General features: G+C 63.2%; 2 protein-coding genes and 1 long non-coding RNA gene across 8 annotated transcripts in view; 2 read left to right on the forward strand and 1 right to left on the reverse strand.

Annotated features, from left to right (window-relative positions):
* The window catches only part of SARDH (sarcosine dehydrogenase), a 58,320-nt gene extending 56,684 nt beyond the window's left edge, over positions 1–1,636 (forward strand). For all 5 annotated transcript variants that reach the window (XM_042247991.1, XM_042247992.1, XM_042247990.1 and 2 more), the window contains one exon: positions 363–1,636. In XM_042247991.1, coding sequence (XP_042103925.1) covers positions 363–488 — 126 coding nt within the window. In that variant the 3' untranslated portion in view covers positions 489–1,636. The remainder of the gene's footprint in view (positions 1–362) is intronic.
* A 5,097-nt stretch (positions 1,637–6,733) lies between these two features.
* On the reverse strand, positions 6,734–23,802 carry DBH (dopamine beta-hydroxylase). The gene is made up of 12 exons (XM_027966133.3): positions 23,481–23,802; positions 21,207–21,353; positions 19,161–19,418; positions 18,151–18,327; positions 17,566–17,668; positions 13,922–14,088; positions 10,867–11,010; positions 10,593–10,631; positions 9,992–10,051; positions 9,077–9,204; positions 8,471–8,630; positions 6,734–7,341 (listed from the first exon to the last, which is right to left on the reverse strand). Exons 1-12 carry the CDS (start codon positions 23,796–23,798, stop codon positions 7,210–7,212), a joined length of 1,833 nt encoding a protein of 610 aa, XP_027821934.1. The 5' UTR covers positions 23,799–23,802; the 3' UTR covers positions 6,734–7,209.
* On the forward strand, positions 11,356–15,487 carry LOC121819260 (uncharacterized). 2 transcript variants are annotated; one of them, XR_009600076.1, is made up of 3 exons: positions 11,356–11,408; positions 11,800–14,572; positions 14,788–15,487. It is a non-coding gene; the product is annotated as an uncharacterized LOC121819260 (long non-coding RNA). The 2 variants fall into 2 exon arrangements; XR_006059533.2 differs by having other exon boundaries at positions 11,356–14,572.
* Positions 23,803–24,999: the final 1,197 nt, after the last annotated feature.

A 24,999-nucleotide genomic window follows, 5' to 3' on the forward strand; every position in this document is an offset into this window, starting at 1 on the left:
CAGGGGCTCAGGTCCACCCCAGGGGCTCGGGCCCAGCTCAGGGGCTCAGGCCCAGCTCAGGGGCTCAGGTCCACCCCAGGGGCTCGGGCCCAGCCCAGGGGCTCGGGCCCAGCCCAGGAGCTCGGGCCCAGCTCAGGGGCTCAGGTCCACCCCAGGGGCTCAGGTCCATCCCAGCAGCTCAGGCCCAGCCCAGGGGCCCGGGGACGCGGAGTCCACATGCTCAGGGTTAGGGCAGCTCCTGGACTCAGAGGAGGGAGGGGTGTGACAGGACAAGACAGCAGCTCCGTCCCGGGAGGCAGGCTGCGTGAGCCCGGCTCCCACGGGGCGCCGAGTGACCACGGCCACTCCTCTGTGCCCACCAGGTCTCCCTGGACTTCGTGAAGAGTGGGGACTACACCCTGGAGAGGATGGGGATGACCTACGCTGCCCATGCCCACCTCAAGTCTCCCTTCGACCCTGACAACAAGAGGGTGAAAGGGGTCTACTGACGGCCGCGGGCGCCTCAGCTGGTCCCCCCGGCCCACGCCACCCCAGCCCACGCCACCCATTCCCAGGGACCTGCGCCGCCCTGCACACCAGGACCTGGACCCTGGCTGGAACGTGGACTCCCCTGCCCTTCGTCGAGAGCTACTTGCCATGCCCCCCAAAGATGCAGACAGAGGGGGTGGAAAGAGGACCCAGAAGGCCCGTCCTGTGGTCACTGACCGAAGGGGGGGTCTCGAGTCCACCCCCACCCTCCCATAAAAGCCACCTGCAATGCTGTGGGCTCAGGGACCAGCCTGTAGCCCTGGAGCGCTCCTGAAGAGGAGCTTAGGAAACCCTCGAGAAGGCCCCCATGGAAGCGGGCGGCAGAGAGTCGCCCAGTGCTCCGTCCCTGACGGGCAGGCTGCCTGGAGCGGCCTTGAGGGTTGCGGGTGTGTCTGGCACGGGGGACCATGTGGGATTGATTAGTGCTGTCTGCTTCGGGCACAGTAGTGAAGGCGGAGAGCAGGTGTGCCAGGCTGGCACCGCCCCTGAGGTCAGGGTTGGCAGGATGGTCTGTTCCCAGGTCCCAGGAAGGAGGGGTGGACCCAGAAAGTGAGCTCTGCTTGTGTTCACACGGGGAAGCCCCCGGAGAGTTCCCAGCCCTGAAATCGGTGCCAGGAGCAGGGCTGGGAGGGTCTCAGCTGCCCCCCGCCCGCCAAGGTGCAGCAGCTCCCTCTCCTGCCCTGGTTTCCCCCGGGCCCCTTGCTCACCATGTCGGAGATGAAAGGGTGCTGCCGGGTGAGGACCGCCCCCCCCCACCCGGGGGGCCTCTGTCCTTGCTGTCTGACTCAGCTCTGGGCCTCATCCCCTGCTCTTCCAGTCCTCAGGGGTGGCACTCACCCAGGGCCTGGAATGAGGTGACCCCACTGTCCCCACCCCAGGGCCTTCAGAACTGCCCGTCTTCCCTGCGGGGACGGCACCTGGCCCTGGCACCCAGGCAGCCCCCTGGGGAGGGGGCTCGAGGGGACGCGGGCAGGAAGCTGTGCGGTTGACTGGGGTGCAGAAAGTCCTGGTGGGCCTGGGGTTGGTTTCAGAGGCGCCATCGCACTCAGCGCCCTCTGTGGACTGGGCTGAAACGGCTCAGGCTAATAAAGTCAAGGCCATGGGGAGACTTTGTGCTTCAGGTGACCTTCGGAGAGAAGCTGGTCCCCTCGTCAGACCGCAGCCTGGGGGCCAGGGGCCTTTCTCAAGCCTCGGGCAGAGGAGCGCCTGCAGCCCCTGCCCATAGGTGGGCCTGGGGGACCCCGAGAGGGCCCTGTGGAGCCAGGAGAGGGGAGGGGGGAGCAGGCCTGCTTCCCGGACCCTGTGGCTTGGCCCCGGACCCCCGCACGGGGCCTGTGCAGCGTTCATTCCACAGCCGTCCCTGGGGGCAGCTCGGGCCGAGGGGCGGCCTGGCCCAGGCTCCACCTCGACTCCTCTCTCAGGGGCTGAGCCCAGAAACAGAAGTGTTCACGCTCCCTTCCCTGCTGGGGAGGAATAACCCTGGGCCCCTCTGGAAATGGCACTGGCCACCGACATGAGAGAGGCCATGATGGGCTGCACCCCTCAGCCTACCCGCTTCACCCCAAAGGGCCGCTCGGGAAGGTCTGAGCCCCAGCAAGCTTCCCCATCGCTTCGGGCTGGACCGTATCACCCTCTCCCCTCGGAGCTGGTGACCTAGGCCAGCCCTTCCTCACCCTAATCCCAAAACACTCTGCTGCCTTAATTTTGGAAGGTTTTTCTGGGCAGAATGAGCACCGTGGCTCTGAGCGCCGTCTGGAGCTCTGCACAGGCAGGGCTGAGCGTGGCTGTTAGCAGGACACAGGAGAAGGGGCCCCCCGCCCTCAGACCCAGCCCGCCTGCGGCCAGCCATCCCGGGAGCTCTGAGCCTCCTGCAGGGACCCAGGGCAGCAACGTGCCCTCTGGAGGAAAGTGGACAGACCCCTGCCTACCCGACTCTCCCACTGGCCCCTGTCCAGCAGCCTGAGCAGGGTGTTAGGGACCATGCAGGTCCCAGGTCCCTGCATCCAGCAGGGATGGTCTGCTGGCACCTGGCCTCTGGTCTCTGCATGGCCGGCAAGGATGAGGGGCCAGCTTGCTCAGATCCTGCATGCCTCACACTCACGGGGCTGGCCCGGGACCCCCTGCCCTCCAGCTGGTAGGAGTGGTGGCAACAGCATTTGGCAACAGAGAGGCCCCAGGGCCAGACAGCGAGCCCGTCACATGCAAAGGTCCTGGGGTGGGCATGACCTGCCGTGTGCCCTGGGCAGTGTCGGCCTGGCTGGGCTTCCTCCACCCCGTCTGCAAAGGGTTTTAGGGCAGTGGGCAGAATGCTCTTCTGCTCTGCCTCAGTTTGGGGACACCCCAGTGGAGCTTCTGCCTGCCGAGGATCCTCCCAGACCGCACAGAAGTGCCATCCAGCCTGAACGGGCCCGAGAGTTCAGCTCACCCCCACGCCTCGGAATGAAGTGCTCGCCTAGGGTGGCCAGCACATCCCGCCCTCGTCCCTGATGGACAGGTGAGCGCTGAGCCGTCTGGCCTGGGGTCACGCACCATGAGCTTGGAGAGGGCCTGCCCGGCAAAAGCCCTGGGACCCGAATAAGACGCTCACTCCTCCCAGGGTCCTCACCTCCTGCTCGAGCAGGAGGCAGTGGGGCCTCTATGGGCTGTGGGGAGGAGCGGGCGGTGTGGCCAGCGGGCATCCCTGAGCGTGGCCATGGGGCTGGGTACACGCAAGTCTGACTCTAGCGCCTCTCCTCTGCCAAATGCCGTTGCCACCACTCCTACCAGCTGGAGGGCAGGGGGTCCCAGGCCAGCCCCGTGAGTGTGAGGCATGCAGGATCTGAGCAAGCTGGCCCCTCATCCTTGCCGGCCATGCAGAGGAGACCAGAGGCCAGGTGCCAGCAGACCGGTGCAAACGTCCTTGCGGGGTGCAGGGACCTGGGACCTGCATGGTCCCTAACAGTCTGCTCAGGCTGCTGGACAGGGGCCAGCGGGAGAGTCGGGTAGGCAGGGGCCTGTCCACTTTCCTCCAGGGCGCTGGACGGCCTTCCAGGTGGCCTGCTGGCCGCTCCCAGAGCTCAGCGGCACGTGGCAATCCTGAGCGGCCTCAGATCGCCAGCGTGGGGCAGTGCTGGGTCCCACCTTTGCTCCCCTTCAGCTTTATCCTTCGTCTCTCCTCATGGCCCAAGGAGCCTGCTGCCAACATGCTAGCCCCCTGCACGCGGGACCTGGGGCTGCAGGTGCTGCCCCTCGGCTACCCCACTGGGCTCCCCCTCCAGCCCCCAGGCCTCTCCCAGCAGCCGGGCCCTCTTGCCTCCAGAGGAAGAAGGGACAGAATGGAAGCCCAGGGCAAAGCCTTGGTCTCAGACTGGGAGGGGATGGAGGGTGAGGGTCCCCACACAAAGGCCTCCTGGGCTGTGACGTCAGAACGGGCAGGGCTCCCCAGGATCTGGTCTAGAATCTTCCACTGAAGGCTCCCAAAGTCCCCCCGTCAGGAGTCTGCCACAAACACCATAGTCTGTGGCCAGGGATTCACAGGACACGGCGGGCTGCCTTCCATCCAAGAACCTCCTGAGAACGCAGGGAAATGTGGCATGTACGCGTGAGGCTGGGTGGGTGTGGGGGAGGGGGAGACTGGAAAGCGGGAGAAAATAGAACCATGCGTGTCCCAGGGAGACCGTTGGCAGGTTTCAGCGCGTTTTGGAAGAGCCAGAGGGGAACGGAACGGGGCTTCTTTGCCATAACAAGAAGCTTTGTTTTCCTCTGCAACGGAGCCCAGAGCAGCAGGAGCCCCCAGGAAGCCTGGGCTCAGTTTCACCTTCAGCAGCACAGGGTTGGGGCGGGGCGGCGGCAGGGACTGAGAGCCTTTGATGGTCTGGGTCCTGAGCCCGGCCCTCCCCAGGCTTTGGGAGGCTTGTCGGGCAATTCTCGTGCTTGTACCGGGGGCCGGAAGGACCTCCCTTGGCCTGGGAGACTGGTCTTGCCCTGCATGCCTCCATGGACAAGCCCCACAGCCCTGCCGGTCCAGTTGCTCTGCCCAGTGACAGCCACATCAGGGCCGCTGGCCCCCCGGGAGGGAGCTGGGAGGCGGGGGTGCAGGCGGCTCCCGCCCCATCAGTCTGGGACCTGGCCCCGGTGCGGAGCAGCCCGACGGAACTTCCCACCCTGATGGACGGGCTATCCCAGCAATGCACACCGGAGCCCCGGTCGCATGTGGCTGTGGAGCGTTTGAAACATGGCTTCTGTGACTGAGAACCCAGGTGCATTATTTTACATCATTTTAATTTATTTACAATTAAGCTTCAACAGCCACGTGGGCCTAACGGCCAGCGGGTAGAATGGCCCTGGGGCATCCTGGGGCCGGCTCAGGCCAGGCACCCCCACCTCCCAGGCTGTCTCCACACTGAGCCTGCGCGGGCACACTTCAGCCTGGCTCTCCAGGCCTGGCACCCTAGCAGCCCTCACCCCCATGAGCCCGGGGAGCCTTCGTGGGCGGACGGGGAGAGAAAGACCCAGAGGAGGAGAGTAGGTTGGCAGCGCCACGCAGCAGAGGGCAGAATGGGACCCCTGGCTGCTGGGCCCGCGTCGCTCCCATCCTGCAGAAGGTGGGCAAGCCTGATGGTGCACGGGGGGCCTAGCTGAGGGGGCGCCCAGCCCTGGCCACAAACGTTTCCCTGGCTGGCCTCGTTCGGTCCCCATGAGGCGTGGGGGTGCTGCCTGGGTCCTCAGGGGAGGCTGGCAGCTGGAAGCCTGGGGTCTGTCATCACACAGGCCCAGGGTCACCTCCAGGCCCCCCACACACGCTGGGTGACCCTGGCACCTGGCTATAGGTGTCTGAGCTCCCCCATCTGTCAGTGGGAGGAGAGACAGTGTGTCCTGGGCTTGTGGGTGAGTTAATGCAGAACCAGGGTACATGTTCTTACAGATGACCCAGGTGGGATGCTCTGTGTGGGGCAGGGGGCGGCAGGGGCCTGTGCATGGAACAAACCACACTCCACCCCCAAGGAAGAGAGCGACCAGCCCGAGGGCCACAGTGAGTGCGGGGGAGGGCGTGTCAGTGGGGGTGGCAGAAGGTTCTGAACTGGGAGCGATTCCTGGTTGCCACTAATCCTCCTGGGACCCTGGGGGTGGGGGGCGACTTTCTCTCCTGTGGACCTGGGCTCGCCCCTGGGTGAGGCTGGGGTGGGGCACCACTGGTGCCTCCCAGGGTCTGAGGAGCAAAGCGATGGTGCCCAGGAGGGGCTGGGTGGGGGTGAGGCCAGGGGTCACCTCCAAGCCCTCTCCCAGAGCTCCGGGCTGACGGGACCCCTCAGAGGGAGGGGACTTCCTGGGCCAGACAGTCAAGGCCACCAGCTAGGTGAGCTGCAGCTGCCCTCCTGAGGCCAGGGTCCTGCGGGGAGGAGCCTCGCGCTCTGCTGTCCCCCGAGGCTCTAAAGAAGACGGAGAGCTGGCCGCTCTGCAGCCTCTGTCGGGCCTGGCAGCTCACAGCATCGCGGCCTGACTCATGGCAGGGGCAGTGTGATTTACAAGACCCGGTGCGCAGCGCCTGGCCTGTAATGAAGTGCTGGCAGGAGGAGAAATGGCGCTTAGCGGGCGGCTGTTGGGGTGTAAGGGGGCGCCCCGAGGCCCATCCATCACCCTCTCTCTCTAGAAGCTGCACAGCGTTTTGCTGAACTGGCTGAACAGAACTGAATCTGTCACTCCAGGCAGCAACTATCAGAGAGCTGGACTTGGCCTGAAATGAGTGGCAGCTGAGAGGGAAGGAAGGTGGAGACGACCAGGAGGCAGAGCCTGGCCAGGCAGCGCCACCCTGCACTAGCTGTCGCCGGGTGCCGGCCCCAGGCGTGAGCTTTATCGTCTCAGTAACCTGCGCAACACTGGCCCCGTCTTGCAGATGAGAAGACCGAGGGTCGGGGAGGCGGGGCCGGCCTTCTAACGTGGGTCTGATTCCAGGGCTTGCTTGCTGTCACTACCTGTCCCACCGCAGAGAGAAGTGACCCCGGCCATCAACCCCATCTCCCAGGGAGCTGGCACCCAGATCCTGGTCTGGATCCTTGCCGTCGCATCCTTTTGGTGGTGGTGAGAGCTGTTCTTAGGGTTTCCCTTTAGGTAGGCGAAAATATCTATTTACCCTGCAATGGAGCAATTTCCCAGGCGAGTCTCTAACTAGCTAAGCGGTTTGTCCTGCCCCCGTTGGCAGGGAAGACACCCACTGCGACACGCGAGCCAGTCTGCAGGGACACGTTTAAGTACAACAGCGCTTGTACCCGTCACACGCCAACACCGATCACCCTCCGTGGGGTCTGGGGACGCGGGGCCGGGGCAGCTCTCGGGAGTCTGTGGCTCGTGTCCCAGGAGACGGGCCCCCCCCCCCCACCGCCCCAGCGAGATGGCAGCGGACTCTCGGAGCACTGGACTCTAGACCTCCAAGAGGGGTTACCCTCATGCTGTGTCAGAGGGTGGGCAAGGGTCTCGGTCCACCTGGGCCTTGGTGGGTCAGCAAGAGTGGTCATGGGACCCTCTCAGCCAAGCAGGGGGTCCCCCGGGGAGAAAGCTGGACTGGACCCTGTTCTCAGGCGGTGGCTTGGTTCAGCCCTCCATGCTGGGCTGTTCCATGGGGGTCTTCACAGAGTATGGGGAGCACAGAGCCGGCCTGAGCCCGCAGGGACAGTATGGTGGCAGGAGCGAGGAGACCGCCCACGCTCAACCTTTGCCCTCCCCGATGCTGAGTACAGTGGGGCCAGTGGGACTCTGAGCTCGGCTGGCCGGGCAGTGCGGGGTGGGCTCTTCCAGCCTGGATACGATCTCAGGCAGGGGCTGCTGATTCCACTCGCCCTGCAAGGAAGGGACGAGGAGGTAAACGGAGGCTGGAGGGGCGAAGTGGGGGCCACCTCCCCCGGCACTTCTCCCAGTGACCCCGTGGGTTCCTGCCCTTAAACTCACCTTCTCCCAAACCAAAGCAAACCGCCCATTGCTACGTGGGGGTCCTCACCTGGGAGCCAGGGTTGCCCCTATCTGCCTGCTCGGCCACCCTTCACTTCATTCAGGAAAGCAGTCAGAAGGCCTGGGTGCAGCCTGAGTTTTCAGCCACTGTCCCCACCCCCCGACTCATACACACGGCTGCGTCAAATGCCCCACTTCAACCACATCAGACGTCGGCCCCAAGCTGCTCTTTGGTGATCCAGTGTTGGCCCTCCCTTGGGGCTGGGAACGTTCGATTAGCGATTAGTCCAGCTCCCAGTGCTTCCAGGAAAGCTGCCTTGCAGAGTCGCAGGTCGCGGAGCCTTCTCCACCTAACTCAGCCCCAGCCCAGGCCCTGGGCCCTGCCAGGAGCTCGCAGGGGGTGAGCAAGCTGCCTTTGGATCCCGGTGGGTCCCAGATGAGGAGGGAACCCAGGCTGCAGCCTCAGACCCTGATTTCTCACCGCCCCCGCCCCCTGAGCACTGTGTTGTTAGGCTCCAGGGGCAGCTGTGGATGCCCCGCTCACACCACCGAGGTTGGTCCCCTGATGCGCCGGCGTCCCCCGCAGAGGGCGAGAGGGCGGCGCCTCCAGGGGCAGTGGTCAGCGCCCCCCGCAGGCCGTCGGCTATCTGTCTGGGCCCCTCTCACCACCTGCTCCTTGCTTTGTGTGAGTGCTTCTTGCCAGCTCCTTGGGGGTGGAGCCCTGTCACCCACTGGGCTCCTCTAGGGGTTCTGGGGTACAGGGCGGTGGGCAGACTCAGAACTTGCTGCTGGGTGTCCGGAAGGGGTGACGGCGTGGCCAAGGGCAGCCGGCCAGCCCCAGCCACATGCACCCTCCCCCCAACATGGGCAGGTACAGCTGGCAGCAGACAAACCACACACACGCGCACGCACACACACACGGGGAGGCACCCCTGGAAACGGACGCCCCCCCAGACACACACACGTGCACACACACGCACACACACGCACACACACGCACGCAGACGCACGGCAGGCGCACCTGGAAGCGGACGGCCGAGGACTTGTTGCAGTGCATGGAGATGGGCGCGAAGCCGTACAGGGCCTTGAGCACCTCGCGGTTGAAGGAGTTCCAGGGCACGGAGGCGAACTGCTCGGGGACAGACGCCTGGGGGCAGGTGCAGACTTCCTCGCTGTTGAACCTGGTGCAAGAAGAAGCCGCCCAGAGTGGGGTTTGGGGGAGCAGAGGGGAGCCCAGCAAGGCACAGGTGATGCCTCCCTGCAGAGGGGTGGGGCCCCCAGAGCGGACCTGAGGCCACAGCCTTCCGGCACACTGCCCTGGCCCTGCCTCCCGCCCTGACGACTAATGGGTTTCATCTGTGCCATCTTGGGTCACTTGGGAACGGCTGCTCCAGGGCTGGGTGGAGGGCTCCTCAGGCCAAGTCCAGACTCGATAGGAAGCAAGTATGGGGATCGATTGGTGATGCCTGCCACGGGCGCCTCAAGGTGAGTGGGGGCCTGATTGCCAGGTTCCTGCTCACCTTGCTCCTGGGCTCCCTGCTTTTGCCCAGGGCCTGGAGGGTTTGGGGTTGGGGGGCGCGTTCGGGGCTGGAAGGCACAGCGGGCACACGCCCCGTGGAGCCGTCACCTGTTCACAAGGTGGAAATACTTCTGCAGGAAGCCGGGGTCCACGGCGCTCTTGCAGAGCTCCAGCTGCGTCTGCGGGTAGTAGTGCATGTAGTTGACACACATCTCCTCCAGGATCCCGAAGCCGCCCTGCAGGGTGGAGAAGACGCCCGTCGGCGCCGGCGCACCAGCGTTAGCCCAGACGCCGCCGTCCAGGCTCCCTGGGCGTGCAGTGCCGTCACGCACACACACGTGCACCCACTCATCACACGAGGCCGGATCGTGTTCTGAGTGGGCAGAGGCGCTGCCCTCCTGGAGTCCTCAGCCTTTGCCGGAGAGACAGACAGCAAAGCAGCCAGCCGGCACGCGCAGCTCAGGCAGCGACGCCTCCTCCGCATCCCCAGCTTTACTCCACCTTTACGGTCGCAGGAGTCAGGTGTGGCTGGCGTGTCTCCCTGGGGGCAGGGAGCCCCCTCACGCCCCCGGCCTCTCCCCAGCGTGGCTCCGGGGCTGACACACGTCTCTGGCAGTGGCTTTCCGACTAGGGCAGCCATCAAAATAACCCAGGTAGCTCGTTAGAGCAGACATCGCTGGGAGTCACCACCCAGCCTGGGGAGGAACTGATGAGTTTATGTGTTTTTTTTTACCGAGTACCCAGGTGATGTTTGAGGGCAGGAGGAGGAGAAGGGGACGACAGAGGATGAGATGGTTGGATGGCATCACCGGCTCGATGGACATGAGTTTGAGTAAGCTCCAGGAGTTGGTGATGGACAGGGAGGCCTAGCATGCTGTGGTCCACGGGGTCACAAAGAGTCGGACATGACTGAACTGAAGAGGGGATGTTAATGCTGGCCCAGGGCCCACAGCCTGAGAGCGGAGCTGAGAGTGGTGCCCACGCCCTGCGGCACGGGGCGGGCGGGACATTGGGGTGACTTACCACGGTGGCCAGCCTCCTGTCTTCCGTGTTGTACGTGCAGGAGGTGATGAGCACGTCTCCCTGGAGGGCCGAGCCGACAGACGCCCTCAGCACCTGCCCGCCTGGGGTCCAGGTGCGCTGGGCCGGACCCACGAGTGGCCACAGCAGCCGGTCCCCCCCGAGGAACCTGACGGTGGCCCCCGGGGTCCCCACACATGAGGACCACCCTGGAGTGTCCCCAGGGAGTGACGACCAGTCGACTTCTCTGGCTTCTTCCTACTGGGGCTACAGGCCAGTTGGTGGCTGCATGGGGCTGGTCGGGCGGCACAGCCTGCGTTTGGGCGAGCCCCCACCCTGCCCAGGAGTGCCCTGCTGCTTGGTCAGCGACCCCCCGGCGAGCCCCAGGCCCTCATCTCTCCTGAAGCTCTTGGGTCTGTGGTCCGCGGATCAGGCGGGAGGCCTGTGACCCCGAGAGCCCTCTGGTTCTGGCTCCTCCAAGGGCCCCCTGTGCAGCCCTGGGGGAGTCTCAGACCTGGTTCTGGAAGGCCTCCCACGGCCTCTGCCTCCCCATCCTTCCTGCCCTCCCCCTACCTCGGTCTCCTGCCCCGAACCGGGCACTCACCGGGTGGACAGACACGACCTTCCTCAACATGCGGATCTCCTGGGGTGGGCAGAGCAGAGGGTGGGGAGGGGCAAGGACGAGGCAAGACCTCAGAGTCCTGCAGGCCCAGTGCCCCCCCGCCTCCCGCCGCCCCACGACCTTCTGGGGGACGCCAAGATGGCTAAGTGAGGCCTCCGGCCGGGAGGCCATTAGGGCAGGAAGTGAGCGCGGGATGGGGGTGTCGGAGGAGAGGCGGGCCTGGCGGGGCAGGGAGGGTGGGGCCGGGGGTCCCCACCTGGAAGTGCGGGCTGTAGTGGCTGTCCCTGTTCACGACCTCTGTCTCCCGGCCGTCCCTGGCCAGCACTGTGACCACCTTCCGGCCCGTCAGGTGCGTGTGAAGCTGCGAGGCGAAGACGTGGATCCCCGAGGGGGGCAGGGCCTGCGGGGCAGGCGGGCTCAGGGCCTGGCACCCACGGGCGGCCTTGTGCCTGGGCAGCTCTGGCCCTTCCCGGCCCTGACCATCCCAGCCGTGGCCGGGCAGCCCTAGGGAGACGGGCTGGCCCTCACATCACCCCCAGGGCAGAAGACGACGTCCCAGATGTTCCCCCGGCGTGACGCTCACGCGGTTTAGACGGAGAGCGTCCTAAAACGATTACATTCACCGAGCGATTTCTCCACCACACGTCGTCTCCCTGACCTCGCACCGCCGTGCCGTGCCGTGCACACGGTGACCACAGGCAGTGACCAGAGGCTGCGCCTCTGCGGGTCACCCGACTCCCGCTCCGTGCCTCCAGCTTGCTCTCCGCCAGCCACCACCCCTGCCCTCGGTCATCACGGGTACGCTCTGGCCCCCTCGCAGTGATGGAGGGCTGGGAGACCTTATGGACACGTGTGTGACAACTGGGAGCCCCTGACGACGGGTGGGACCCTGGGTCTCTCCCCTCCAGTCCCCAGAGTCCAGATGTGTGACAGCTTCAGGGGGGTTGCCATCTTGGGGCCTGTGGTCGAAAACACGGTGCTTCTTCTGGGCTTGTCTTCGGCCGGGTTGTCTAGACCGCGACAGACTTCCGACTGCGGAAGCTGGGCCCCTCGGGGGTCTGCCAATGGAGACGAGACCCCCACTCTTCCAGAAGCCCTTCCATGAGTGTCCACAGAAATGCGATTTTCCCAAATAACGTACTATTTGAAGGGGAACAAGAACACGGAGCTCTCTTTGTTTTGTACTTAGAGACTCTGCAGAGAGAAGGCACGCAGGCCCTCGTTTCCAGGCTGGCGAGAGGTGTGCCCAAGGTCAGCGGGTCAACACGCCCCGGGTCCTGCCGGCACAGGAGGCCCGGGCCCTTCATACGGCCAGGAGTCACCGTGTTCTGGGGATGCGGGACGCGGTCAGACGCGGCTGTGGTTACAGTTCCTCAGCCTCGTCTCAGATGGAGCTGATCCTCCGTGGACGCTGACGAAGCCCATGAGCCCACCGGCTCTGTCTCAAGGGCACCTTGCTTGCCTAATGCTTCGAGGAGTCCCCCCACCATGAGGGACAAATCCCAGGGGATCCACTCATGGGAAGACAAGTCTGCTCTAAACCTCACCGCAGAGCAGGCTGCATCTGACTTCTCGCTCTGCAACGGCAGGCACCATGGCCCCCGCGGGCCCCAGGCTCCTCATCTGTTGGCTGGAGACGCTAACACCTGGCGCTGTGAGAGCGAAGGGGCCACGCGGGAGAGGGTGTTCGCAGCATTCATATGGACTGAGAAGCAACATCCGCCAAATAGAAACCACCAGAGTAAGACAGAGAGCCCGCCGGAAACCCTGGGCAAAGTTACGAGCAGATATTCACAGAAAAGAAGGGCAAGTGGCCTAGAGGTCGGTGCCAAGGTCCTCAGCTTCTATAAATGCGTCCTGAGGTCAGTCGCTCAGTCGTGTCTGACTCTTTGCCACCCCAGGGACTGTAGCCCGCCAGGCTCCTCTGTCCATGGGATTCTCCAGGCAAGAGTCCTGGAGTGGGTAGCTTATCCCTTCTGCACGGAAACTTCCTAACCCAGAAATCAAACCAGGGTCTCCTGCACTGCAGGCGGATTCTTTACCAGCTGAGCTACCAGGGAAGCCTACTTCTATAACTGGGGGAATTCAAATGGAACAGCAGGGGCGTTTTTCTCCCAGTGATCGACACGCTAAGACACTGATAACATGGTTGGTGGGTGAGTCTGGGGCTCCGGGCACACCCCAGTTCTGTGGGGGAAGGAAGCGCCTAGTGGGCTTTCTGGTGGGTTTTGCCTAGTGGGTTTTGCCGGAGTTAACCCAGTGAAAGCTTACATCCCCGTGCACAGAAGCTGCACCTCTAGAATCCACCTGGCACACGTTTCCCGAGTGCCCAGAAATTCCCTGGAGGGTTTCTTCTCATCAGTGGGAAGTTAAGGCAGCCTGGATGGTGGTGATGAGGGGACAGGTCAGCCCTGGCTGGAACTGGGGGAGGCAGAGGGCACGGAGGACCCAGAATCTGGGGAGCCCCTTTCACTCCTCCGGAAGCACCGGCCCTCCCTGCGCTCAGGAGACTGACGTTACCTGTGCCCACCTGCCCCCCGCAGCCCTGGGCACCAGTGCTTGCTCACGCGCTCTGCCCTGGGTGCCTGGCTGACTCAGGTGATGAGGTTCCCGCTTCATCCGTGCCGCGCGTCGGTTAAAGGGCAAGTCACGGACGAACTGCTCAATCTGTTTCGAAGCACGCACATGAACGGGCTCGTAGCAACAAGCAGGGGAAACGTCTAGAAGGGCACAAAAGACCCAGGGACTGGCAGCCAGGGAGGGGGGACGCTGTGCTGAGGGGGCCTTGGTGGCTGGCTGCGCTGCGCGTGCTTCTCCGCGGTGGACGCACGCCTGTCTCACTCATGGCTGAACTCGCATTTTAAGTGCTGGCTGGGGTGTGCACTGAGTGCTTGCGTGCTGCGTTGCTTCGGTCGTGTCTGACTCTTTGTGACCCTTCGGACTGTAGCTTGCCGGGCTCCTCTGTCCATGGGATTCTCCAGGCAAAGTATTGGAGTGGGTTGCCACGCCCTCCTCCAGGGGATCTTCCTGATCCAGGGATTGAACCCGAGTCTCTTACGTTTCCTGCATTGGCTGGCGGGTCCTTTACAACCAGCCCCACCACCAAGTGGGGGCCCACAGTTATGGCTAGAGAGGGTGGTACAGAGCTCGCGGCCGCAGGAAGGCTCCTTGGCGGCGAGGGGCTGGGGGAAGCTGCGGAAGCTTCAGGGTGGGGGGGAACGAGGTCACAGCTGCCGCCCTTGGTGCCCACCCTCGGGCCTCAGCAGGGGGAGCGGGCGGTGCCCGGCCCCACCCCGGCTCCGGCCACTCACCAGCTGGGTGCACTTGTCTGTGCAGTAGCCGGTGAGGACGAAGGCCGTCTCCTGTGGGGGGATGGCCATCACAGGCGTGTACACCAGGCCCAGCTCCATGATGCCCGCGTCGAAGCGCCGCAGCGTGGCCGTGTAGTACAGGCGGATGCCCGAGGAGTCGCGCCGGCCTGGGGGGAGGAGGGATGGAGGTGAGCAGAGGCCCTGGCCCCCAGCCCCGCAAAGTGACCCCTAGCCACCCTCAGCCAGGAGGCACAGGGCACCCGCGCCTGCTGCCCCCTGCCTTTGTCCCCACACCCGTTTACTCCAGGCGGACACCATGGTTACCGGAAGGCCAATTCACGCATCCCGCGCAGTTCCCGTAGGGAAAGAAAGAGCTATTGTTTCTGCGAAAATGAGGCGAGTGCTCTGGGAAGACTTAACTAAGGCAGCAAACGAAAACCCAAAACGGTGCTGTTGAACCGGGTGGGGCGAGACGCCTGCGTGGGTTTGGGAAGCTGGCCAGTCCCTTCGAGGGCTGGGCAGGCGCTATTGATGTTCTTCCCATGAGTTCACAGGGCCCTGAGCTGGAATCCACCCTCAGTGCGAACCGCTCAGTTTGGGCAGAGAGGAGGGCACGGCCTGTCTCACAGAGGGGCCTCTGCCCCAGTGCAGGTGAGCGGGGGTCTGGGTGGTGAGGTCAGCAGGAAGTATTTAAGGCATGTCCTTCTGGGGCTCCCTCCATTGATTCCTGTCCTGCAGGGCTGACCTGAGGCTTGCATCTCCTGGGAGGACGTCCCAGGAGAAAGCTGAGAAGGAGGGTGGGCTCCTGGGGCGAGGTCCTGGAGCTCCTCCGGCTCACACACCGCACTGGGCTCCGTTTGCTACAGTGTGCTGTGTGGTCTCCCGCAAGTTGCTGTCCCCCTCTGGGCTCGAAGTCAAAGGCCTCATCCGAAGAAGAATCATCGCTTCTGCCCATCACGGTCCAGCCACACCTGCCAGCTCTTCTTGCTCTCGGCTAATTGGCGAGCACCAAATCTTCCTGGGCAGCCTCCCAGTGGTCATGTGAAGCTGATGGCCGGAGGTCCGGGGATGCTGGCACCCACAGGCCTCTAGCGGCTCCTTCCTGCCCTCTGCCTGCCCGGAATCGCTCAGCAAGGCCCTGAGCAGTTCAGGGCTGGTCCCATCGGGGAGGAGTGGAGGCTGGACATGGCCCACCCCCTCGGGATATGCAGGAGAGCTGGGAGCCAGGCAGGGAGCCCATGGAACTGAAGAATCATTGTCCCACGTTATAGATGGGGAAACTGAGGCTTGGAGCCTGAGCTGAAGTCGCTGCTCAAGAACCGCAGGGCTGGGAAGTAGCCGAGCTGGGACACAGCCCACGGCACCTTTGGGGCCGGGCTGTCTCCCTGCTCAGCTGCTCTGAGATGGAACCAAGAACACCCCCTCTGCCTCCCACCCCCTTGCACCAGCCACCACCCCCACCCCCCAACCACCACCACCACAGTGTCCAAACTCAGCCTCTGTGTCTCTGGGCTGATTACATCAGAGGATAATAATAAAAAGGGAGATGCAATTGGTTAAAATTCAGACAGGGATTAAATAATGAAATAATTGTGGAATTTTGATATTTATAGAAAAGAGACCCATCTCCAGATTTTGCGAAGCGACAGGAGCATCCTTATATTTGGCAGAGGATCCATAAATACAAGCAGATAACCAGGAAGAGACAGACTCCCTTGACGTTTAAGGAGTTTTCGAAAATCCATTTGCTTTCGGGTTTTAAATGAGCCGTAAATCCCGTACCACGCTAAGGCCCAAGCTGACTTATGGTCCTCTCTGTGCACGCGGCAGATAATTCTAGCGGTGGCAGAAGGTATTAATTATGCGGCCGGGAAGAAATCGCTGGCGGCTACCGGTCAAGCACACCCCCGGAGCCTGCACCCCGTTGGGAGCGCTGTGTCCTGAGCCTTCACAGCCCCAGAGCAGCCGAGCGAGCGAGTGAGCACGGGCAGGGCGAGGGTGCCCCATGCCCGGTCACACCACCAGGGAGAGATGGGCTGGGCCCAGCCTGGAGCTCAGCTTCTTATCAGACTGTTTCTGCCCTTCACTTACACAAATGAAAAATGTCATTTAAAAAAAGTGAGTGAGAAGAAGCCTGTGTGGCTATATGTGGCGGAAGACGCCGGTGAAACAGAGAGGAAAACGCTCTCAGCTTCTGGGGTAGTGTCAGCTGGCATCACCCTCCTGAAGACTGACCCTGTGCCCACCTTCGGGTGCAGAGCGACCCAGCCGTCCTGCTCTCTGGCCCCCACCTCGCTTTCCCAGCCCCTATGCTGCCTCCAGGCTGGACCACCTGTGCTTTCCAGAACATGCTGGCCTTGCCCACCTCCATGTCTAGGCACAGCCTGTCCCTCCATCTGGAACGCAGCACGTGTCGGCTTCCCTCGTGAAAAAGCTCCTCGTCCTCCGAGGCTGCCATGCCGCCCGGGCCACTGAGACTGCTCCTTTCACACGCCCTCACCCCCTGCTTCTGTCTCCCTCCCGAGAAGCCTTTGCACCTTCCTGGACCCTAGGTCTGCTGTGGTTGGTCGGGGAACGAGATCACACTCTGCTTCCCACACGGGGGTGTCTCGTGGGTTTCTGTCTGCTGAGCACGAACTCAACAGCAGGAAGCAGAGGCCACCCCTCCAGCACCCAGGGCAGACATCTCCAATCAATCCCAGATGCCTTTCCAGGTGCCGTCGCCGAGGGTCACTCAGAGCAGAGCCAAGCGAGCAGGACCTGTTTGCTGCCCTGACTCAGAACACGTGGAAACAAAGCCCCGTTTTCACACGCACACTCCAGGCACACATTTGCTCCATCGAGAGAAGCAGGAGGGAGGTCCATGGCCAGAAACGCCCCTGTTGAGCCCGGCATGCCCCTTGCCCTGAAGACAGTCTGGGGCCGTGCCTCCTGGTGGTCAAGCCATCAAGGCTGGGTTCTGGGGCAGGGATGATGTTGGCTCAGGGGAGCCTGCTTCCTGCTATCCAGCCAGGTACCTTGTACCGGCCCATGCTGTTCTGGGGACAGAAGAAGATGGGAGCACCCCTCCTTGGGGTAGGGGGCGTCTCTGGGTCTTAGCAGCCTCACAGAAGTTAGACTTCCAGGGGATACGGCGTATGCAACCCCCTTCAGCTGACACCTTCTCTCCACTCTCTGCGTCCCCATTGGTCGGCACACCCTGATACTAGCCGTCTGCTCTGGCAGGTGCCAGCAAGGAAACGGTGTGAGGAGAAGGAGTGAGCTGTGTCTAACCCTGGCCTCAATTTCCTCATCTGCAAAATGGCCACACAAGAAACCTCAAGCTGCCTTTCCCAGGTGGTTCCTGGGGCAGTGCCAGGGCAGCGGCAGCTGGTGTTTGTGGAGGGGGAGGGGTGAGGTGCTGGGCCCTTCCTGCGTGGGTGTGCGCCTTTGAGAGCCCACCGCAGCCACAGGAGACGGGCAGAGAGGAGGCTGAGAGGGCCACAGGCCACCGTGGGTCAGGCGACAGGCAGGCTGGACTTAGGGAGAGGGCTCAGGCTGAGCCCTGCCAGCCGGGCTACCCTGCTGGGACATGGCGAGCCCACGGGCTCCCGAGGGCGGGTCGGAGGCAGGCAAGAAGGGCGGCGTGTCTGGGGCCTCCTTACCTCTGATCACCAGCGGGTTGTGGTAGTGAACTTCCAGGCGGAGAAACCTGGAGGAGCCGGGCCCCCCGAAGGCCAGGCCAGCTTCCTCTGGGTAGTAAAAGGCCTGCAGGGGGGCGGAGGGAGGGCTCAGCCCAGAAGACAGACAGGGCGGGCACGAGGGGAGACCCTGGGGGGTCAGGGCAAACCCACCCGCCGGAGCCTGAGCTGCAAGGGCGGGGCAGGGGCTGGTGGGCAGCCAGATTGGAAGGATGTTCCCCCCTGACAGGCAGCTCGTCACCGGCCCACGCAGTGCTCCCGTTAGACTTGAGGTCAGGGGGTGCGGGCTCTGAACCCCAGGCTAGCCCACCGCCTGAGCCCACCACTGAGCTGCTGGAGGAAGCTTCTGGAAGACCCTGGATGCAGCCAGGGCAGCCCCAGGACCACCCTGTGCACAGTCCCCTCCAAATCCAGCGGAACTTGACGGGGAGCGAGCATGATGCCCACAAGGGAAGGAACAGGGGCTGGAGGAGGCATCTGTGGCTCCAAAGAGCCATGGGACTCCAGCAGCGAAGGGGCCCCCCCGGGAGACATGGGAGGGGCACGCACCTTGGCACCCAGGGCCCAGGCGGCCAGCACGTGGCGGCAGTAGTTGAGCCGCTGCGGCTTCATCTTGGAGTCGCAGGGCCCGCTGAAGTGGGGGACGCTCTCGAACTCGGCGGCGCACTGGAAGACCTCCATGTGGTGTACCAGTGCCTCGTTGCCCTCGGTGACGATGGGCTCGTACTGCGGGGCGGGCGCCCGCTGAGACCCCACCCCCACACGCTCACCCCCACTGAAGCTCCCCTCCCGACTGGGCCTCTGCTTGCCTATCTGTAAAATGGGAGGACTGCACCTGGTGATTTCTGGGGAGCCTCGAGTCCAGGGTTTGGGGAGCTAAGCCACCACCTGGGAACCAGTCAGGATCTGCCAGAAGGTCATGGTGAGAGCTGAAGCAGAGGGAAGGGGTCCCAGGCAAGTCATTTCTTGGTTGGGGGGGACAGGTAGTTAGCAGTCCTTGCATGAAAGCAGCAGGGGCTGGACAGAGACACGGAGGTTGTCCGAGGCTAAGCCTGAGCCTAGGGGACAGGTGCAGCTGTGAGTCTGGCCCGTCGCTTCCTGCTGTGTAAGTTGGGAGCTCACACAGCCTCTCTGGGCCATACACCCTCGACTGGAAATAAGGATGGTGTTCTGCAGGGCTGTGTGTGTAGTGCTGGGGCGATGGAGTGGGTAAACCACTTTCCCTTCCCCTGGAGCCAGACAAAGAGTAATTCAGCAGCAGTTGTCACTATTGCTGTGTCTCGGGTGGGTGTTCAGGGCAACTGAGCTCTGAGCTGAGCGGTTATTTCAAGGGGGAGGGTAGCCTGACAGACAGACAGATAGATAGCCAGCCATTCCCATCCCAGGGGAAGATGCAAAAATCAAGACATCGGTTGGTCCAGGCTGGGAAGCCAGGGTACAGCAGCCCTGGGGTGGGGGTGGGGGCGGGTGGGGAGTGAGCAGGGCGATGGGGGGCGCCGCACGCGTGGGGCTGGGCCCCGGACAGCTCTCCAGGGGTGGGCACACACGGACCCGCCTACCATGACGATGTGGTGCCGGGGGAAGCCATCTGGGAGCTCGGCGATGTAACACCAGTACGTGGTCTGCTGGCCGGGGATGAGGACGTCGGGGGCGCGGATCTCCATGGTGCGTGTGTCCGCGGGCAGGGCTGGCTGCGGAATGCTGGGCTTCAGCAGCTGCACCCTCTGCAGCCCCGTGCGCAAGCCGGAGGTGTTGATGGCCTCCAGGGACTGGAGTGGCTCCTCCAGGAGTCCGTACACCAGGTGGACGGTGCCGTCCTGCGGGTGAGATGGGGCCTCGTTACTCACAGCCCCGAGCCTGGCTCCTGGTGAGCAGGGAGGCTGCCAGGTCCCTCTCCACCCCCGCCTGGCAGGTGACATGCTTGGTTCTCGTCTCTGTGAAGGACGGGAACCTTCAGGCTCTGTGTGAACTGGGCTGGGATTAAATCCAAGGCCGCCCACTCCCAGAGCCCGCGGTTTGCACCCAGCCTTGATACATTGTCTTCCTACGTGCCCTCAGCCTACATTTGCTTAGTGTCCATTCAACTAACCATTGCTGGGTCGCTGTGAACCAGTGGCTCGTCTGGGACCCTGGTTCCCTCTGCCTCCCCCGGGTCCCTGGGAACAGGGCTGTTCTCTGCACGGGTGTCTCAGAGCTCCAGGCAGGAGGCTGCCCCACACCAGACTAGAAGCTCTGAGCTGAGCACACGTGGGCATCAGACACCCTGCAACGTTCGGGGAGAGGGTGCTCTGCCCGCCCTTGCCTCCACCATGGGTGAGTGAGCAGGAGGGTGAGGACTCGGGTGACCTTCTGGAAGTGAGACAGGGACAAAGCAGGGGATTAAACAGTTGATCCCACTAGCAGATTCTAAGTAGGAAAAAATATGAGAGACCCCTGAATGTTAACGATTACTTGAGAAGCGTTTGCTCAACCGCAGAACCAAGCAGGCTTGCTTAGCAAAAAAATCCACGCAGCAGAAGCAAGAGGCGCGGCCCTCAGATAAGGAAACAATGGCGGCGCGAGGCCCACAGCCCTGCCCAGTGAGCTCGGTGGGTTAGGGCGTGCTCTCTGCGCACAGGAAAAGGAGTACTTTGTGGACCTGGCTTGACCAGGTAGGGATAGGAAAACTCCCCTGCCCGACCAGGGGGAGTTGCTGACGACGGAAGCTTGATGTCTACTCAAGAAAGACAAAGACGGCCTTCTCCCCACCCCACTTCTCCTTTGGCTATAAAACTGTACCCACTAAGTTCTCAGGGTGCAGCCTCCCAAGTGTCCTGTTCTCATAAACCCCTTCTTCTTGAGCCCTCTGCCTCTGGCTGGATTCTTTCTGTACTGAGACAGACAGGACTGGTGATCTTTGGAGCCCCCGGAACACCACCCATCTGTTTCAGGACTTATCCTGGCCCCAGCTCTGTCCCCACCGTGCCGTGGGTCCCCAGGCCCGTCCTCCCCGGTCTGGCCTCAGTTTCCTCACGTTGCACCAGGCCAGCCTGTGTCACTGTTATGATGCACAGATAACACAAGACCGTGGGTGTCAACGTGCACTGAAAAGTTACATGGATTTTGTCTTCAAGAGAGAACTGGGTTGTTTTTCCCTAAGGGTCTCGGGTCCACTGTGGCCGTGAATTCCTGGACCGAGCAGGTTGAGCCTTACTTCTGGGTCCCTTTCTTCCTTTGCAGACACGTAAACTGAGGCCCAGTGGAGGCGGGGGCTTGCCCAGAGCCTCACAGCCCATTGGCCAACCAGGGCCGGGTCGGGGGACCAAAGTCTCCTGGAGTCTTCTCTAGAATTCCACTGAAGATGCTGGACCCGGAGGAGAGAGCGGGTCCAGGGCACGGTCACTCGGGGCGAGGCCCACGTCTAGAAACATGTCAGCTATGTGTCAACCAAGAGCTGCTTATTCATAGGATCAGAGGCTGATAGCAGAGCTGGCTTCTCCCAAGCTGCCTTGTCCCTGCCCGGCTGCCCCTGGGAGCCCCTCTCTGTGTGGGCAAGGGGCCCAGGGTGCTGCCCCAGGACGTTAAGACGGCTCCACCCCGCCCACAGCAAGCGGGCCGCCTCCTACCTCGATGAGGTAGTCGTTGGGGTCACAGGTGCCAAAGGGCCTCTTGAAGAGGAGACACAGGCCTTCTGGCGTCCTCTGTGCCCGCAGAAGCTGGTAGTCCTGCTGGGAGTCCAGGTGGACCTGCCCCTTCTGATCACTCCAGGCATCCTGCAGAGACAGGGTCAGGCTTGAGCCCAAGTGGCCAGGCTGAGGGGCCGGGTGGTCACCCACAGCACAGCCCCAGGACACACCCCGCCCTGGGGTTCCCGGCCTCAACAGGTGACCTCAAATGCCAGCCGGCACTGCTTGGCCGTGCAGGTTCCCAGACCTCTGGGTGGGACCCAGAACCTGTATTACTCGGGAGGTGCCACGAATGGGAACATGGGGTCCTAGACGAAGAACCCCTCTTGGTCTGGGGGGCAGCGGCCTGACAGCACAGGCAGCCTTGGAGAGGGGAGGCGTGGAGAATGGGGGGAGAGAGAGAGACGCTGGCAGTGGGGTCTGGGCACCAGCCCGCACTCACACGCCCCTGAGAGACTGAAGCCCTGCACCTGCCCACCTCAGCCGAGTCCCAGCTTTGCCTGGAGAAGGTAAACTGAGGCCCCGGAGCACACAGACCCACTGCCTTTCCCCAGGATGTCCCAGGGTGGCGGCTCTGGCCAGCCCCTCCCCTCGCCTCCCCCTAGCTGCTTCTCAGCAGCCAGCTCTAAGGCCCAGCCACCCAGAGGCTCCAGGCCAGGGCACCAAAGACAGCCCCTGGGCCAGGCGGCTGCGAGGGAGGCCCTGCCCCAACCAGCAGGTGAGGAGCGACACGGGCCAGCGGTCCTCGGCCTCAGAATGCTTTCAAACCCTGCATTCAGGGCGGCAGCACGTTTTCTTCATTTCCTTGAGGAAAAAAATTAAAAAAAAGAAACCCTCAAAAGATTTTGCCAAATCTCTCCCCTGGAGAAAAGCACCATGACGAAGCTCCTGCCGGGGGCCGCCGGGGATCTACAGGACTCGGTTCAAACAGAAGCAGAAACTTAGCCTGTGAGCCTTCAGCTGGGACTCGAGACTGTATTTGTTGAACAAAATTGCTAAAGGAGGAAAAACAAGGCTGACATTTGTTTGCATAGGAATTTGTTGTGCAAATTAATCTTGCCTGTGCGGGAGGATGCGAAAGTCACCCCAGCTCTCTCGGCAGCCGGGGAAGCTGGGCCCAGGGCTCGCTGCTCCTCTGGGACCAGCTTGGAGCCACACTGCCCCGGTCTTCCTGGGCCATGACCCGGAGCCACTGAGCTGCCTCATGCAGGGGAGGCGGGGCGGCCCAGAGCCAGTGGCCCTCATTCCATCCGGCTGGTGGTCAGACTCGCCCAGCCTCCCACCTCCCCGGAAAATGGGCGAAGCTCCTTCCTGCCTGCAGAGTTGTGGTAGGGGTTGGACGGAGCACCCCCAGGGTTCCAGAAAGATCAGCCAAGGGCGTCACCTCGTGTGAACCCCCTCATCCCGAGAAAGTGGAGAGGCAGAATTGTAGCCACTCTAAAGATGGGGAACACGAGGCTGGGAGGCCCCTCCTGAGCCTGGCTCGCCGGTCTGGCCAGATTCCCACTCTTCAGGAAGTAAGAGCCGCTTTGCCCACAGATCAAGTGCCTGCTGACTTGCAGGAGGGTGTTAGCCCTCCTGGGTCTGTGTCCCTGAGAGAGCGGGTTTGGCCCCCAGAGAGGCTGGGATAGAGGAAGCTGGGGCGGGGCTCAGGGCAGGATGGCTGGGCTCTCCCCACCTGGGGGGCCCTCTGCAATCTGTCCAGGGCCCCACAAGCCCCTCCTCTGAGGGCAATCCCCCTGCTCCTCCGCCCTTTCCAGCAAGAATTGAGGGTGACTTTGAGGTGTGGAGCGAGGGGTGTGCCTCAGTGCGGATGGTCCCTTCCAGGCCGGGTGCTCAGGTCCCCCATGGGTGCAAGCACCACCTCCCAGGCGGTGCAGGCCAGGGCCCTCGCTTGGGTGCATGTGAGCTCTGCGCGTTGTTTGTGCAGGTGAGGGGGTGGGGGCCGCCCCCCCAAGGGCGACGGGGAGGTGTGGAGAGGCTGTGCTTTATGTGGTCAGCGTGTCCCCCGTCTCGGGCTGCACTCCTTGGGCGTGCCAGGCGGTCAGGGAAGCCACCTGTTTCCCCTGTTGACCTCACATTGGCATCCGAGACGCCCAAGCTTGGGACACAGGGATGGTCAAATACAGGGGACCGGAGAGGCGATACCCGGGTTCGGGAGGGCGAGTGCAGACAAGGGGAGGGTCGGGAGCGCTGGGGTGGGGGAGGACTCACCCCAAAGTAGGCGCCATCCCTGTCAGTCCAGAGCACGACCAGATCGGCATTCTCCAGCTCCCCTCGGTCCGACATCCCGAACAGGACGCCGGCCTTGAGCTCCCGCACCAGGAGCTGGAAGTAGACGGTCTCCTCCGCGTAGCTGACGTTCCAGGACAGCTCCAGGGTCCCCTCGGGGTCCAGGGGGATGTGGAAGGGGAAGGGGCTCTCGGCGGGGGCCGAGCCCTGCAGCGCAGCCACAACGATGACCAGGAAGACAGCCACCGCGGTGCCGTACATGGAGGCTGCCTCGCGCGCGCTGGGGCTGGGGACCTTCATGGCTGGGCGAGCGCGCCGCCCCGCCTGGCCATTTATGTCCCAGGCCCCCCGGGGAGGTGGGCCCAGGCTGCAGCGGTAATCACATTTGTCTGGTGGGGAATTCAATTGTCCCAGCGACCCTCCCACCAGCCCCGGCCCCCGGGCCAAAAGCTTTTCTGCCCTCGTTTCTCCTAATTGGCGCTAATGACACATGGCCATCATCAGCAGGAATCGAAGCAGACGGACTGACTTCATTCCCTCCGAACGGTCCCCGAGAGCCATCCGGGAAGGGCTGCTCCCTGCGGGCGCCCTCCAGCTGGGCACCGGGCTGACAACCAGGGCCTGTCCCCGCATGGCTGGCAGGTGGGGCCTGTGCCGCCCCATCTGTGGATGGGCAGACTGAGGCTCCACGGGTTTATTTCCAAGGTTGTGGTGGTGGTGGTGGCTTAGTTGCAAAGTCGCGTCTGACTCCTTTGTGACCCCGTGGACTCTAAGCCCACCAGGCTCCTCCGTCCGTGGGGTTTCTTAGGCAAGAATCCTGGAGGGGTTGCCATTTCCTGCTCCAGGGGATCTTCCCGGCCTAGGGAGCGAACCGCCTCTCTTGCAGTGGGAGGCAGATTCTCTACCACTGAACCACCAGGGAAACCCCTATTTCTAAAGCGACCAGTGGGAAAGGAGGCCTCACTGCTGCAGGCCCAGGGAACCATGTCTACAGCCCAGGAGGGTGGACCAACTTCAAACTGAAAATAAGAGATGATCCCCAAATAGTCCCCGTGTTTAGACGCTCTCTCCGGGCCTGCTGCTGCCGCTTGTGTCTGCTCTCTTCTCCCCGCAGGCTCCAGCTGGCGCCGCAGCTGCTCCCGAAGGAGTGGGCGTGCTGCTGGGGGCAGGGGCAGATGGCCCAGCGGTACGCTGGCGGTGGCGAGGGGGCGGACTGCAGGTGGGTTTTGGGGAGCCCGGGCAGCAGGGCACATTGCTGGGGAGCAGACTCCTTGACGGCGCCTTGCGAGGGGGTAGACGGCTGACTGCAGAAAGGGGTGTGAGCTTCCCTGCTTCCTCCAAAGCTCCAGCGCCCGCAGTGTCGTTCAGCCTGGAGGGGACCCAGGCTGAATTCGGAGCCGCCCAGGGCAGCAGTCTTGACGGTGTCTCAGCCGCACACACCACAGGGCCTTTGCACAGACCCAGTGGGACTCACAGCCCACTGAGCTCAGGTGTCAGTCTC

The sequence above is a fragment of the Ovis aries genome, chromosome 3, assembly GCF_016772045.2.
Source record: "Ovis aries strain OAR_USU_Benz2616 breed Rambouillet chromosome 3, ARS-UI_Ramb_v3.0, whole genome shotgun sequence".
NCBI classification, from domain to species: Eukaryota; Metazoa; Chordata; class Mammalia; order Artiodactyla; family Bovidae; genus Ovis; species Ovis aries.

What these genes read in the sequence shown, in the direction of transcription:
- DBH (XM_027966133.3), bottom strand. Translation starts at nt 23,798, where the DNA reads ATGAAGGTCCCCAGCCCCAGCGCGCGCGAGGCAGCCTCCATGTACGGC. An exon ending in TATTTCCACCTTGTGAACAG is followed by an intron (nt 8,631 to 9,076) that starts GTGACGGCTCCA and finishes TTCTTGCACCAG; the next exon opens with GTTCAACAGCGAGGAAGTCT. An exon ending in CCTCGGCCGTCCGCTTCCAG is followed by an intron (nt 7,342 to 8,470) that starts GTGCGCCTGCCG and finishes CCTTCCTTGCAG; the next exon opens with GGCGAGTGGAATCAGCAGCC.